At 34.4% G+C, this 13129-nt stretch overlaps 1 protein-coding gene across 1 annotated transcript in view; it reads right to left on the bottom strand.

The window, feature by feature from the left end:
- Adgrv1 (adhesion G protein-coupled receptor V1) overlaps positions 1–13129 on the bottom strand; it is a 447493-nt gene that overhangs the window by 362274 nt on the left and 72090 nt on the right. The window contains exons 33-40 of the mRNA XM_013015810.1: positions 12532–12741; positions 7694–7824; positions 6740–6839; positions 6182–6361; positions 5409–5572; positions 3735–3828; positions 1214–1292; positions 971–1109 (exon numbers count right to left, since the gene is read on the bottom strand). Coding sequence (XP_012871264.1) covers positions 971–1109; positions 1214–1292; positions 3735–3828; positions 5409–5572; positions 6182–6361; positions 6740–6839; positions 7694–7824; positions 12532–12741 — 1097 coding nt within the window. The remainder of the gene's footprint in view (positions 1–970; positions 1110–1213; positions 1293–3734; positions 3829–5408; positions 5573–6181; positions 6362–6739; positions 6840–7693; positions 7825–12531; positions 12742–13129) is intronic.

A 13129-nucleotide genomic window follows, 5' to 3' on the forward strand; every position in this document is an offset into this window, starting at 1 on the left:
GTGAAGTAAGCCAGGCCCAAAGAAACATAGGTCCCATGGTTTCCCTTATTTGCAATAACTAGTATAAGTCGAGGACAAGCAGAAAAGGTCAAAAGCTATGTACATATAACCAAATAAGATAATGTTAAGCAAAAGATAGAGACACAAGTGTTGTTTATTTTCTTGCTTGCTATTGTTTGTAATGTATTTATAATGTTCTATCTTTTTTTTTTTGTTTCTTTGGTAGGTTCCTCCCCAACAGTGTAACTCCTGTGGACACTATTTGATTCTGGTGCCCTGCATCTTGTATATACATTTTTCTAATTTGGGGAGGAGAAGGGAAAAAATAAAATGCTTAAATAGGGATACAGGTTGACCCATTGTAACAGTGAGATGTACAAGACACTATGTTGAAAACAAACGTTACAACTTTGGGCCTGGGGGCTTGGGGGGGAGGGAGGAGTTGGAGAGGTAGGGAGGGAAGGGATGGTAGGGGAAAAACAAAGGAGGGGGTAACAATGCTTGATAGGAAATGTACTCATTACCTTACTCATGTAACTGTAACCACTCTGTACAGTATCTTCACAATAAAAATATATATTAAAAAAATAGAAGACATGTAAAGACAAAATAAAAAGTACGTTGAAAACTTAAGGGGTTTCAATAAGTTGAAAAAAGAAATAAAAAGAATTAAAATATTCAAGACGCATAATAAACATTTTGGTGAGGTCATCTAATGATAAATATTCCTTATATTCTATTCTCCCATAATTCTTGCCATAAAATAGTTACTGAATACAGAAATAATCTTTAGAATAATAGAAAAATTCAGTTCAAATGAGTAAATTAGTGTAAAAATGGTTCCTTCATATGGAAATATTTTATTTCAGAATGGAATAGTTAATATATTTGCCTAAGTCACTATAATTCACAAGGACTAATGATTACAACTCCACCTGAACTGTCCTCTGTGATACAAGTTGAGACCCACCATTGGAGTAAAGATGTAATCCAACCCCAGCTGAGCTTCCAAATTCTGGGCATACACGAACAAGGAGACTTGGCCAGAGGCCCCTCTGCCCCTCTGGGCTACCAGGGTTAGACTTCCATAGGTTTCACTGACTTCAAACCTACAATAAAGAGAATGCAGCCATTTTTCTCTTATAAAGTTAATTTTCTTGGTAGTAAAGAATCAGAAGCCCAGGAAAAGGCTCGCACCCAGTCACGGGCTTACCTGCTATGCTGCCATTCGATGATGCCTCGGGCGCCATCGTTAGCATCAATAATAATTTGAGCAGTCAAACCCTCTGAGTCTGAAAAAAACCCACAGAAATGCTGTTAAACAAAGATAACATTATGAATATAAACTTTTTTAAAGCATTGTTGAAGGTAGAAATTAAAGGCAATCTATTTGAGATTAAATCATTCCTTATATAGTTACTGTTGACAGTATTCAAAAGATACTTAAGAAAGTAAAGACAAATATAACACCTGAAAGAATACAATTTGCTCACAAGAGTCATTGATACTTTTTAGGCAAATAAGAACATTGTGAAACAATAAATCAGGGTGTGGATTTATTCTTGAGTTTAATAGTATTTGGCAAGTCTGTTTAAGATCACCATTTCAGGGAATGGAGAATGGAAAGTGGAGATGGAAAACAAGAGGAGAAAGTCAGAAAATGGTTCAGAGAAATATACAAGTATACAAGTATAAATAGACAAGTATAATACAAATATACAAGTATAAATGAGAGACAAAGACAGAAACGGGGATACAAATCAGACAAGTGAGAAAAAGGGGTAAGGGTTGGAAGGGTTAACAAGAGCCTAATTAGAGAAGTAAAGTCCTATCTTTTTTATTTTTTATTCTGCCCATCAAATCCAGTAGGTTACTAATACCTTCTATTCAGTTTAAACTAAAGCTAACATTGTTGTTTTTGTTTTTGTATGGGGAGTTTATTTTGTGTCAGTCCTGGGGCTTGAACGCAGGGTTTAAGCACTATCCACAAGCTGTTTTTTTGTTTTTGTTTTTGTTTTGTGCTTAGGGCTGGGGCTCAACCATATGAGACACAGCTTCACTTATGGCATTTGGGTGGTTAATTGGAGATACAAGTCTCACAGATTTTCCTACCTTCTAACTGTGATTCTCAGATCTAGGCCTCTTGAGTAGCTAGGATTACAGATGTGAGCCCCTGGTACCTAACCCTCATTAGTTTTTATGCAGCTATGATGATGATGATGATGATGATGATCATGATCATTATCATTATCATTATTGTTGTCAGTCATGGGGCTTGAATTCAGGGACTGGGTACTGTCCCTGAGCTCTTTTGTTCAAGGCTAGTGCTCTGCCACTTTGAACCACAATGCCACTTCCAGTTTTCTGGTGGTTAATTGAAGAGAAGAGACTTACAGACTTTCCTGCCCAGGCTGGCTTTGAACCTTGATCCTCAGATCTCAGCCTCCTGAGTAGATAGGATTACAGCCACCAGGGTCCAGCTTTATGCAGTTATTTTTAGTAGTTTGTCCTTTACCTTGGGTCTAGGTTACTTAAGACAACTGCCTCCATGGGAAAAAGCATAGGGAGTCTGATTCTTTCTTAACTGAAGATACCAGCACTCAGGATTTCTATTAGACTAGAAGCTAAACAACCAGAGATTCTAAAAGCAGACTATGTCATCCAAGTGCTTTACCATTTCTTAGCTATAATTTGGGGGACAACATAAAGCTTCCTTTAGTCTCAACTTTATCAGCACAATGGAAAGATGTAAGAAATTAAGCTTGTACAAAGCATTAGCAACAAATGAATTGGAGAACAGCCAATAAGACTGTAATATGAGTAAAACAGCAATAGGCAGTATTTTGTTAGGTTTATTTAGCATAAATAATTGCCTTGTAATAATATTTGTACAAATGGCCTAGTCATTATAATCATCTATTCTTTTTTGCAAGAGTTAAAACTTGCCTAATAATAACATGTAGAAATAAAAGATATTCATTCATTTCAGAGTTGTCACTCAGAGGGAACAGAGAATACTGTTCCAGGTGGAACTATATGTGTCCTTGCATCTTCCTATCCCAGATTAGTTTCTCCTCAAGGCAGCACACCTCCTCCTATTCAATGGGGCAGCAGGCAGGCCACTCTCTCCTTACTCATCACCACCCAACCACACCTAGAGGCTTCCAACACAATTTCCCAATACTAAATGTTCAAAGTGGAAATGGGAGATTGGGTTCAAACACAGGACTGCATCTTTTTTTTTAGGGAAGCTACATAAATTTCTACCAGATTCAAGTTTTACCTTTCAGTCTGTAATGCATTAACTGTGTCTTTTCTAAAAGCATGAAAAGGAAAAAGATCAAAGTCAAAGAAAGAACCCAAGCACAAACAAACACATAAATGAAAGATAGGCTTAACATATTGGGAACTAACATAGCTTGGAGATCTAATGCAAATAGCTAAATTTTAAAAGAAAAATGTCGTAAGAAAAATGTTTTCTAAAGAAATAACATTGCATTTTAAGCATTAAAATTTTGGTTATAAAATTGCTGTAAAATTTAAGAAGTATCATGCAATAATTTTAATGTCTTTAGATTGTTCTAGGAACAAAATTGCAATAGTAGTCACTAAATCTAAAAGCCTAATATTGTCAAACATTGTTGAGATTAATGAATGTCACAACAGTCACTTCTGATTACAAAACAAAATTACTTCTTTTGACGAGAGCAAAAAGAAACAAAAACCTACCATACCTAGTCTGGGAGGAAATGATGTTAAAGGAGTCATAATAAGTTCAACACAAGTTAAATTCACCAGGAAATATTCTTCTAGCTCGGATACATCATCCTGAAAAAAAAATTATACTAATTAAATTCCTTTTATCATGTTCTCCAAGGAATTCTCCTTATGTTATTTTTATATTAGTACACATATGTGTGTTTAAATATACACATACAGTAGAAAATAAACAGAATAGAAAATATTTAAATTCCAAAAATTACCATACAAAATTAAACATATATCTGGTTGTAAGAAAAAGTTAAAAGCAATGGAGACCACCTAACTATTATAATTTTTAACTAAGCCTAATATGAATAATAAGAAGAATGACAAATGGAAACAATACAGCTGCAGACTCAATAATGTCTATCACCAAATTTTGTGAGTTTGGGTAACAATTAAATCTGAAGAACCTAACTTAACCATGTTTGTAATGAAGAAAGCAATAGCTACATTAGTATAGGCTTGTAATAATAATTTAAAGAATTCCTATGAGTACTTGGTCTAGAGAGAATGTTACTACTATTAATCACTAGTCGACATACTAATTCTGCTTTAAAAGCTCATATAACTAAGGAATCATGTACTTACATCCAGTTACATTAACAGAATAGACATTTCAAAGATGGTTTGCTTGCAAGTTTTGACAAATTCTGCTACATAATGTTGTCTTTTATATTATGGATTTTGAGTTCTTATCATATCAAATGGTCACAGTACCGTTATAATAATATATATAATTAAAACATTCCTTAATATTTTTATAAAACTAACTAAAATGAGCCAAGGGGAGAATAAATTGTTTTCCAAATGGGATCTCAAACTAGAGTAATTAAAAATATTTTTTCCAATTCTTATTACTCTTCTCTTTCTCAATTAAAAACCATCTGAACTTCTCCCCTACATATTAACTCTTTTCATGGACCTCTTAGAAGTACATGTAAGCAACTGAAACACTAAGTCCATTAAAACCCAAAACAATACAATGATTTCACAATAAGAAAAACATTCAAAAAGCAGTTTCATTCACTAGCAATTACATTACGTTTGATCATAGGTCCCTTATATGCCATCAACCACCTATGACTTTCCACCTTCTCTGATTGAACTGTGCAGTCCACAATGATGTTGACCTATATGGATTTGCTGGCCTACTAAATTATCAAAACACTCTTTTGGGACCTCTTACAAGTACCATCTTCCCCAAGGAAAGTCTCTATCAGAAGATGTTTCTATCATAAAATGCACCGATGTCGGCATATGGAAACAAACAAACAAAAAACTACAAAACTCCTATGTGATTTGACAAAAAATATAATCATATAAAGAAATAAGCTTAATTAAAAGTAAGGGACCAGCAGGAATATCAAACCAGAAAATGACTTCACATAGTTAGAAGCTATTGCAGCTTACAAAAACTTTATATTGAAGACAGTAATTTTTTAACATAGAAAGAACTAAAAATAAACATGTGGTATTAGTCTTCATGACTTTAAATAAAATCTTAAAATGTCAATGTATTAGAAGTCTCTTACTAAGGGCTATAAATTTGCTTACAACCATTGATAGAATAGTCTACCATTTTCTACTTTCTTGGTGACTACTTTGGGTTTCATACAACAATGAGGAAATAACAGGAGTTTTACCTCAAGTATAGTAATGTTGATGGCTTTTGTTGTTTCTCCTTCTTCTAAAACCAGAAAGCCAACTACAGGGACAAAATCAACTTCTGGCTCTGCAAGGTTTCCTTCTGTTTGGTTCTTCAGACTCAGCATCCCAGGAACAGTGGCATATGTGACATTGACAGCTCCTAATACATTGGTTACACAAAATTTGATGATTATTTTAAATTTTAAATAATGTCTCACTTTAAGCTCTTTTTCTGTCCTTTAGCACCTGCAGTAGCTTGTGCCATTGGCCCATATTCCTCACCCCTTCCTGTATTTCTGGTCTTTACCATCTGTGAAGGCTCAGCTATGTCCCTCTTTAGGAAAAGCTGACTCCTCAGAGCTCAACTTGAAGTATGGCTGTGTGACTTATTTTGTCAATAGTATAATGATGATGTGCTAGTTCTTAGCCTGCACTTCAGTGGGTCTTGTGTGTTTCACTTGCTTTCTTGTGCCTTGATATGTACCCAAAGCAGAAAGAGAAATGTGGAAGAGCCAGGATGGACAAATCCAGCCTGGTTAATGGGCACAGTGCCAGCCTATTGGCTGTTGAGAGTCCATGTCTTCATGTGACACACTTTTGTGAAACTAGATAATTCCTTTAAACTTTTCATACACAAAGAACATATTGAGTACTGTCCTGGATTAATAAATAATAATACTTATCCTTTCCTAATTTTTGTGAGCATCCTTTGAAGTAGAGTATTTTGAACACCCTGCCCAAAAACCCCATTCGTTGCATAGTAACGAACCTAGAGACCCAAACTCTCTGTTGACGAAAAGCTGGATTGTTACATTAGCCTCCTGTAGTAAAACAAATCTTGATGAAGGAGCAAAATTTAAAACTCCATGGGGTTCATCACTGGCTTCTACTGTCAAGACAGCAGCATATCCTTGAGTATCAAGCAGAGCAATCCCTGCTGGGGGAACCCCTAGAAAACCAGAGATCGTATTAGGAATTCTAATGGTGCCTGACATTGCTTTGTAAACACTAGACTACAGCCCCACACACTGAAGCATGCTGTATACTGTAACCAGAACTGATAAAGGTTCTATTTTGCTCATTTCTCTAGTAGAAAACATCAAGCTGACAAACAGAGTCCATATTTCACATTCACATACTGTCCTAGTGTTTTTGGATCTCACATTTCTGCTCGAACGACAGTATCTTAAGCATCTTATTTTTTAAACATTTTAGAATTTTAAATATTTAAAATTTGTCTAAAAGCTAAGTGCAAAAATGACAACTATTATTTGTTTTGGTTCTCTAAAAGTACTCAAAAGAAGTTCACAATTGAATTCTGTATTACCTTGTGTCCTGACATCAAACAGAATAATTTGATATATTTCTTTCTCTTCAGGAATGTTGTCATCCAACAAATGGACAAATATTGTCTTATTCAATATTCCCTGTTTAAAACAGAAAAAAAAATCTATGCCTGTAGTATTGCTGAACAAAAGCAATCTGCTTTTGGGGGGCATATAAATTGTGTGTGCAAACATATGATCATTTAATAAGAGTTATTTAGTTAAAACTTCAATTAAATAACACACTTGACATGAGAAACAAGGTTTCAGGCAGACAAAAGCAAATCCTATAAGAAGATTCTGAATGTTGACCTGGTTAATGTACATTTTATCCTATGAGCAAGGTGCCATTATTAAAAGCTTCAGACAAAGTAGTAAGTAACCAAGATTTGCTGAAATGGTGAATTGGAAATGGAGCAAGCAAAAAGAAAAAAACAAAATGCTTAAAGAGGGATACAGGTTAACCCATCATAACAATGATATGTACACAACACTATGTTGAAAATGAAGTTTACAACTTAGGTGGGCAGGGGGGGTGTTACGGAATGTAGTTGTGGAGGTGGGAGGCAAGGGATGGTAGGGGAAAAACAAAGGAGGAATCAACAATGCTCCATAGGAAATGTACTCATTACTTGTTCATGTAACTGTAACCCCTCTGTACAGTATTTTTACAATAAAAACCGTACAAAAAAAAGAGAGAACATGACAGTGTTGCCCAGATATGTTATTGAAATTCCATTGTAGCATGAAAGGCATTGGCTCTAGGGCTTGGCTCAAATGTAAAAACAGTAAAAATGGAGAAAAAACAAGTACACCATCAAAGAATTCATACCAACTGGGGATGAAAAAGCGATAATGACAATAAACACAATAGTGGTATAATTTTCTATCCCATTTCCTCAAAATACACTGTATCTTCTAAAAAGTGATAGTAAAACTTTTCCTTATAGTTTTACCTCAGGAAAGAAGAGTTGTCCAGTAAAGTTAGCAAAATTGAGTTCTAGATTTTGTCCAATAATTTTCCAGTCAACAGTAACATTTCCTCGACCAGGAGGTGTTCTTATCACATGGAATTGCAACATTTCTCCTGCAAGTACAATGTACAGTTTGGTAAGTACTTAATGGAAAAAACGAACTTAACATGTGAACTCAACAAAGCCCACACCCCCAGCATGCAACCATTATGGCACCTTGCCCAAGATCATAATAGAACTATTCTGTTTTGAATTTCCTAGAAGCTTTATACATGCTTATTGTTTATTGTCACAATAATTCCATACCTAAACACTATCAAGTTAGTAGAATTTTAGGAAATTCAACATGTAACAGTTACAAATGCACATGCTAAAACGAGAAACACAAACTTGTATCCACGTCAAATCATGCACCAGAACATGAATGTTCTGTAGGTTAAAGAAAATTCCTTGTGGTCAAATGGAGTGTTCGCACAGAAAAAAAAAATCTTCCTTTATTGCCCAAAAGACATAAACTCCTTACACTGTAATGCAATGTGATTTTACATAATGCATGCATAGAAATGCTTGCAAATACCTGAAAATCACATTTCTTTAGATTATAACTTACATATACCATCAATGATTTTGTTTTATAAAAAGAAATACAAAGGAAAGGTGTCAAATCTGCCCACCAGTGTCCATAACATCACCAAAGTTACAGTTTTCCTCCCAAGATAACTAAGAATTTTGGATGTTTTACATTTCTGCTTTTTATCCCCATTCAATACTTCATAAAATACTAAATACTATAAAATTTCAATAAACTATTAAGTGATGAGAGTAATCTCTTTCAAATAGATAACTGAGCTTGCAAAGAATTATGGGGATGACTTTGGGGGTTGTTGACAATACATTCAATTCACAGACACAAATTAAGGTACAGTTGATGAACAATATAAAACCAAAATTATTAGAGTAAAAGATAAATATAACATTTAAAAGGCTTTATAAAGAACAATCCAGAGATAAAAATTGAAATGTATGGATATTCATTTTAAAAAATTCCAAATAGCTATTTGGTACACAAGTAAAATCTTTAAAACTTTTCAGAAAAGGAATAGAAGCAAAGATAATAAAATATGTTGTAAAACCTTGCTCTAATATTTTTTTCAAATTACATTTTTTAAAAAATTTAATAAACTTAAACACTTATTTCTCTTTTTATTTTGGCAGTGTTAAGGATCAAATAAGGCCTCAAATGCTAAGAAAGCATTCTGCCACTGAGCTATCTCCCAACCCATAAATATCTGGTTCTAATGGAAATGTCTCAAATCAATATATGATGGAATGATTTACAGACTCCGTTAGCACTAGTTACAAACAAAAGCAAAGAAAACATGTGTTAAGAAAACAAATGTAGGTCAAAAATCATTCATATTAAATGAAAACCCAGAATCACAATAATGATAAATTTATGGCTTCAAGATTAAACAACGCTTTTGAAATAACACAATATTTTGGCGTGACAATGAAAATTAATTGTGGAGAAAAAGATTACTTTCGATATCAAATGACAAGTATTTTCCTAAGTACTAAACTGCCTTCCAGTATCGCTAAGGATAAAAGCCAAAGAAGTGCTGTCAGCTCTCAGTCTGACTACATGGCTGAGCAATCATCTCTAGGCAAAATCCACACAGTCCAGCAAAGAGGATGATGTACGCTATAACTAGGGCAGAAGATCTGTCCAACAGTAGCCAAATCTAGCCAAAAGCAGATAAAAACATCAATGAAAATGCATTTTAATAACTTTGAGTGTTTGACTCTTTCCCCAAACCAAGATGGTTTTCATAAAGATAAGTATTAACTATATTGTGAATTTTAAAAAAGTTTAGTCAATTAACATATATAGAAGTAACAACTTTGGTGCGGGGGAGGGGAAGATTGGGTAGGGGAGAAGGAGGAGTATGAGAAGGGATAGGAAAGGGAAACAAAGGAGGACGCTACAATGCTTGATAAGAAATGTACTCATTATCTTGCCCATGTAATTGTAACCCCTCTGTACAGTATTTTCACAATAAAAAAAGAAGTAACCCCATATTGTTCATAGTAGACATGTATCAGCCAAGTTGATTTGGATTTTACAAAAATAAAATTGTCTAAAATTATAAAAATATAAAAATGACTTGATGCACAGACTGTCAATATGAGCAGTTTGGAAGAATTAATTGTTTCCAATACTGTAGTCCAGCTTATGCATTTCTTAAAGATTTATAGTTACTGCTCAAATATTTCACTAAAACAGATTCATACTGTCCCTGAAAAGTGAAGTAAAATTAAATCTATCAAATATGATGTGGTGATCATGCTGCTGCAGAGCTGAGTGGCAGAATGAAATGTTTAACAGATTTATACAAATGTGTTCACAGTTTACAGCTGCAGCAAAACCCATCATCTCACATTTCTGAACTTTGTCTAATGCATCAAAAAATGTAGTATTTACCATGAGCATCTCTCTTTGTTTTAAGACAAAACAGATAGATTGAATTTTCCAAATTCAACACATTGCTAAACACTAAGGCAATTTTTCTGTGAATCAACAATGGATGCTCTAAAGGTGCAAGTCCAGCATAGTCCACATTTTAAATTTAATTACACTTATCCGTCTCCAAAAATAAGGCCAAAAGCAGTGTTAACATTGTTGAAAGCCCACATGTTTCCCTATGTAATTTTCATAATAAGATAAAGTACACATCAAAACTGAATTATTGAGATATAACATGTTTTAGAAAAGAGTAAACTTAGGCCTTCAGATAATCTATCTTAAAAAAATCAAAGGAAAGAAAAGTTGAGACTACCCTCATTTTTATTCAGAAAACATAAACTAGCTGATGGGCAATCATGTGTTTTCTCTCCAGGGACACACGTACGCTCACAGAAGAACGTGCAGATTTTAAAAGCAGATTTTTAAACAGTTGGAACAGTTGTTTTCATTGCTAGTCCTTTGTCTTATTTGTACCTCCAGCAGATAGCTGTTGGAAACTGAGAAGAGCATAATACAGTTTTCAGGTGAAGTTCATCCACTCCAAAGAAAACATATATATATATTGACCTAAGCAGGTTCTCGGAGATGCTGTGGTACCCAGTAGGCTAGCACTGACTTCTTCCATGGCTTTTAATTTACTACTTATCATCACCACCCAAACACTACCAGGAGGCACTTGTACAGCATTAGTTGCCTTACAGTGAAAATACATTTAAACTCATGTTGGGTATCCACATTCTTCTGTATTCTTTAAAAACAAAATTCCATCATATTGTAAAGAGCAAGAGCCTATATAACACTAAGCACTTTCTTTAATGCTTTGTGGCCTCTGATCAGATATGCTCTTCATTCCACCAACATGTTGATAAATTCTCTTCTTATACATTATTTTCTGTCCTTAAGCTTCTTCAACATAAAAAATACTCCAAAATACTCCCCTTGAATCTATATTCTACAATGTTTCTCCTTTCTTCTCTCATGGCCAAGAAGCAGTACTTCTCAAACAGTTGCCATGATAGACAAGGGCCTGTATGTTTTGTTTTATTTGTCTTAAGCCACCCTACACCAACATTGTCATAAAGCCCCAAAAGTGGCATTACTACTTAAGTTAAATCGCAAAAAAAAAAAAACATCCACCCATACAGAATAGAAGCTGCGTTTGGATAATATAGTTGAATTGTCATAAACGTTTCTAAACAATTCTTGTTATAGACTCTCAGTAAGATTGGAATTGGCCTGAGGACCACACTTTGAGGAGTACTCCCCACAGGCTGCTAAATTCTTCAGTTATCATCCTGTACTTGTCAGCCTCAATTCTCCTTGAGATACAGAATAGTGACTCTCTTGGTGCCTTCTCTACCCTAACATCTGATTCTACAACATCTAATTCTAAACCATTCTACAACATCTAATTCTAAATCATTATTAAAAACAAAATGTTTAAGCCATAAAGAAAATGAGCTATAACAAACACAGTGACATAGGCAAATCCAATAAAATTGCAAGCTGAGGAGCCCACAGAAAGGGGATAGAAAATGTTCAGTGAAGGGATAGCTTCCACAACTCAGCAACTAACTCTAGCTGTTAGAGCCTTAGTGCCTCCGTATCTCAGCTTTGTTTTCTCATCTGTAAGTAGAGATCCAATTATGTGAGCCAAATTATTTACATTTCTTAAATCTTTATGGTAAAACTATTTTTTAAAAAAATACAAACTGTGTGGTGAAACCATCTATAAATAGTTTTTTATCTCCACAGCTTTTTACAATGTTTGAGCAAGTCATTCTTATGCATGGCATGAAGATATTACTCAAGATTTCAAGGACAGTATTAGATTTAAAGAAAAATGGACAATGTATGAGATTTTCCAACTTTGTACTCCTTTCATAAAAAGAAAAAAAAGATACAATTGTAATCTGTTACTTTTTTATTGCTACCACTAGTAACATATGCTACACTTGTCAAGAACTATGCTAAGTATTTTACATTTAGCTGCATGCTTACTCCTCACAAAGAAACCTGTGAAAGAAAAAATACTGTCATTTAATGGATAAGAAAGCTGAGGAACTCTAGTTTGACTAAAAATAAAATCACAGCAGTGAGATGGCAAGTTAGAGCACAGGATTAATCAAGCAGTTTGTGCGATAGCCAGCCCTCTCCCAATCAAGTTCTATCTGGATGAAAACACACAGCTAAACAACATAATTACAAGAAACAAATCAGAAGAATTAAACAGCTCGAAAAACAATGACATGGACAGAAAAAGGAAGGAATGTGTTCAGCAATAAAAGGAACCCACCTTCATGCCCTATGACAGACCTGGAAGCTGTCTGAAAGCTAACAATGCCTGCCACATTGTCATTGGCCAGAATGTTCACTGTAATTGTGTCAGAGCTGGGCAAAATCCTGCTTCCACCTTCAGTGTGCACCAAACGAACGATGATGCTTTCCTCATCTTCAGGCTCAGAATCATCTAAAATGGTTAAAGTTACCGTCCTTTTTGTTTCACCTATTAAATAATAATAATAATAATGGAATTAAAAGCTAAAGCAACAAAATCATCAAGAGACTACAAAGGAAAAAGGACAAAATATTTTGTTTTTATAAGTAAAAATATTTGAGCCATTATAACAGTTTAGTACCACTTTAAGCAAATAGTGTACATTCACGATAGATATAGATATACACTGCAAAATTTCATCAATGTGGGCAAGATTGTAGACAAAGACATTTTGAACTGTGAAAAAGTTCAAGACTGTGGAAAAGTTCAAGAATATAATTATGTAGAAAAAAACCATGGTAAGTGAAGTAAGCCAGGCCCAAAGAAACATAGGTCCCATGGTTTCCCTTATTTGCAATAACTAGTATATGTCTGAGACAAGCAGAAAAGGTCAAAA

This window comes from Dipodomys ordii, unplaced genomic scaffold (genome assembly GCF_000151885.1).
Source record: "Dipodomys ordii isolate 6190 unplaced genomic scaffold, Dord_2.0 Scaffold28, whole genome shotgun sequence".
In the NCBI taxonomy this organism is placed as follows: domain Eukaryota; kingdom Metazoa; phylum Chordata; class Mammalia; order Rodentia; family Heteromyidae; genus Dipodomys; species Dipodomys ordii.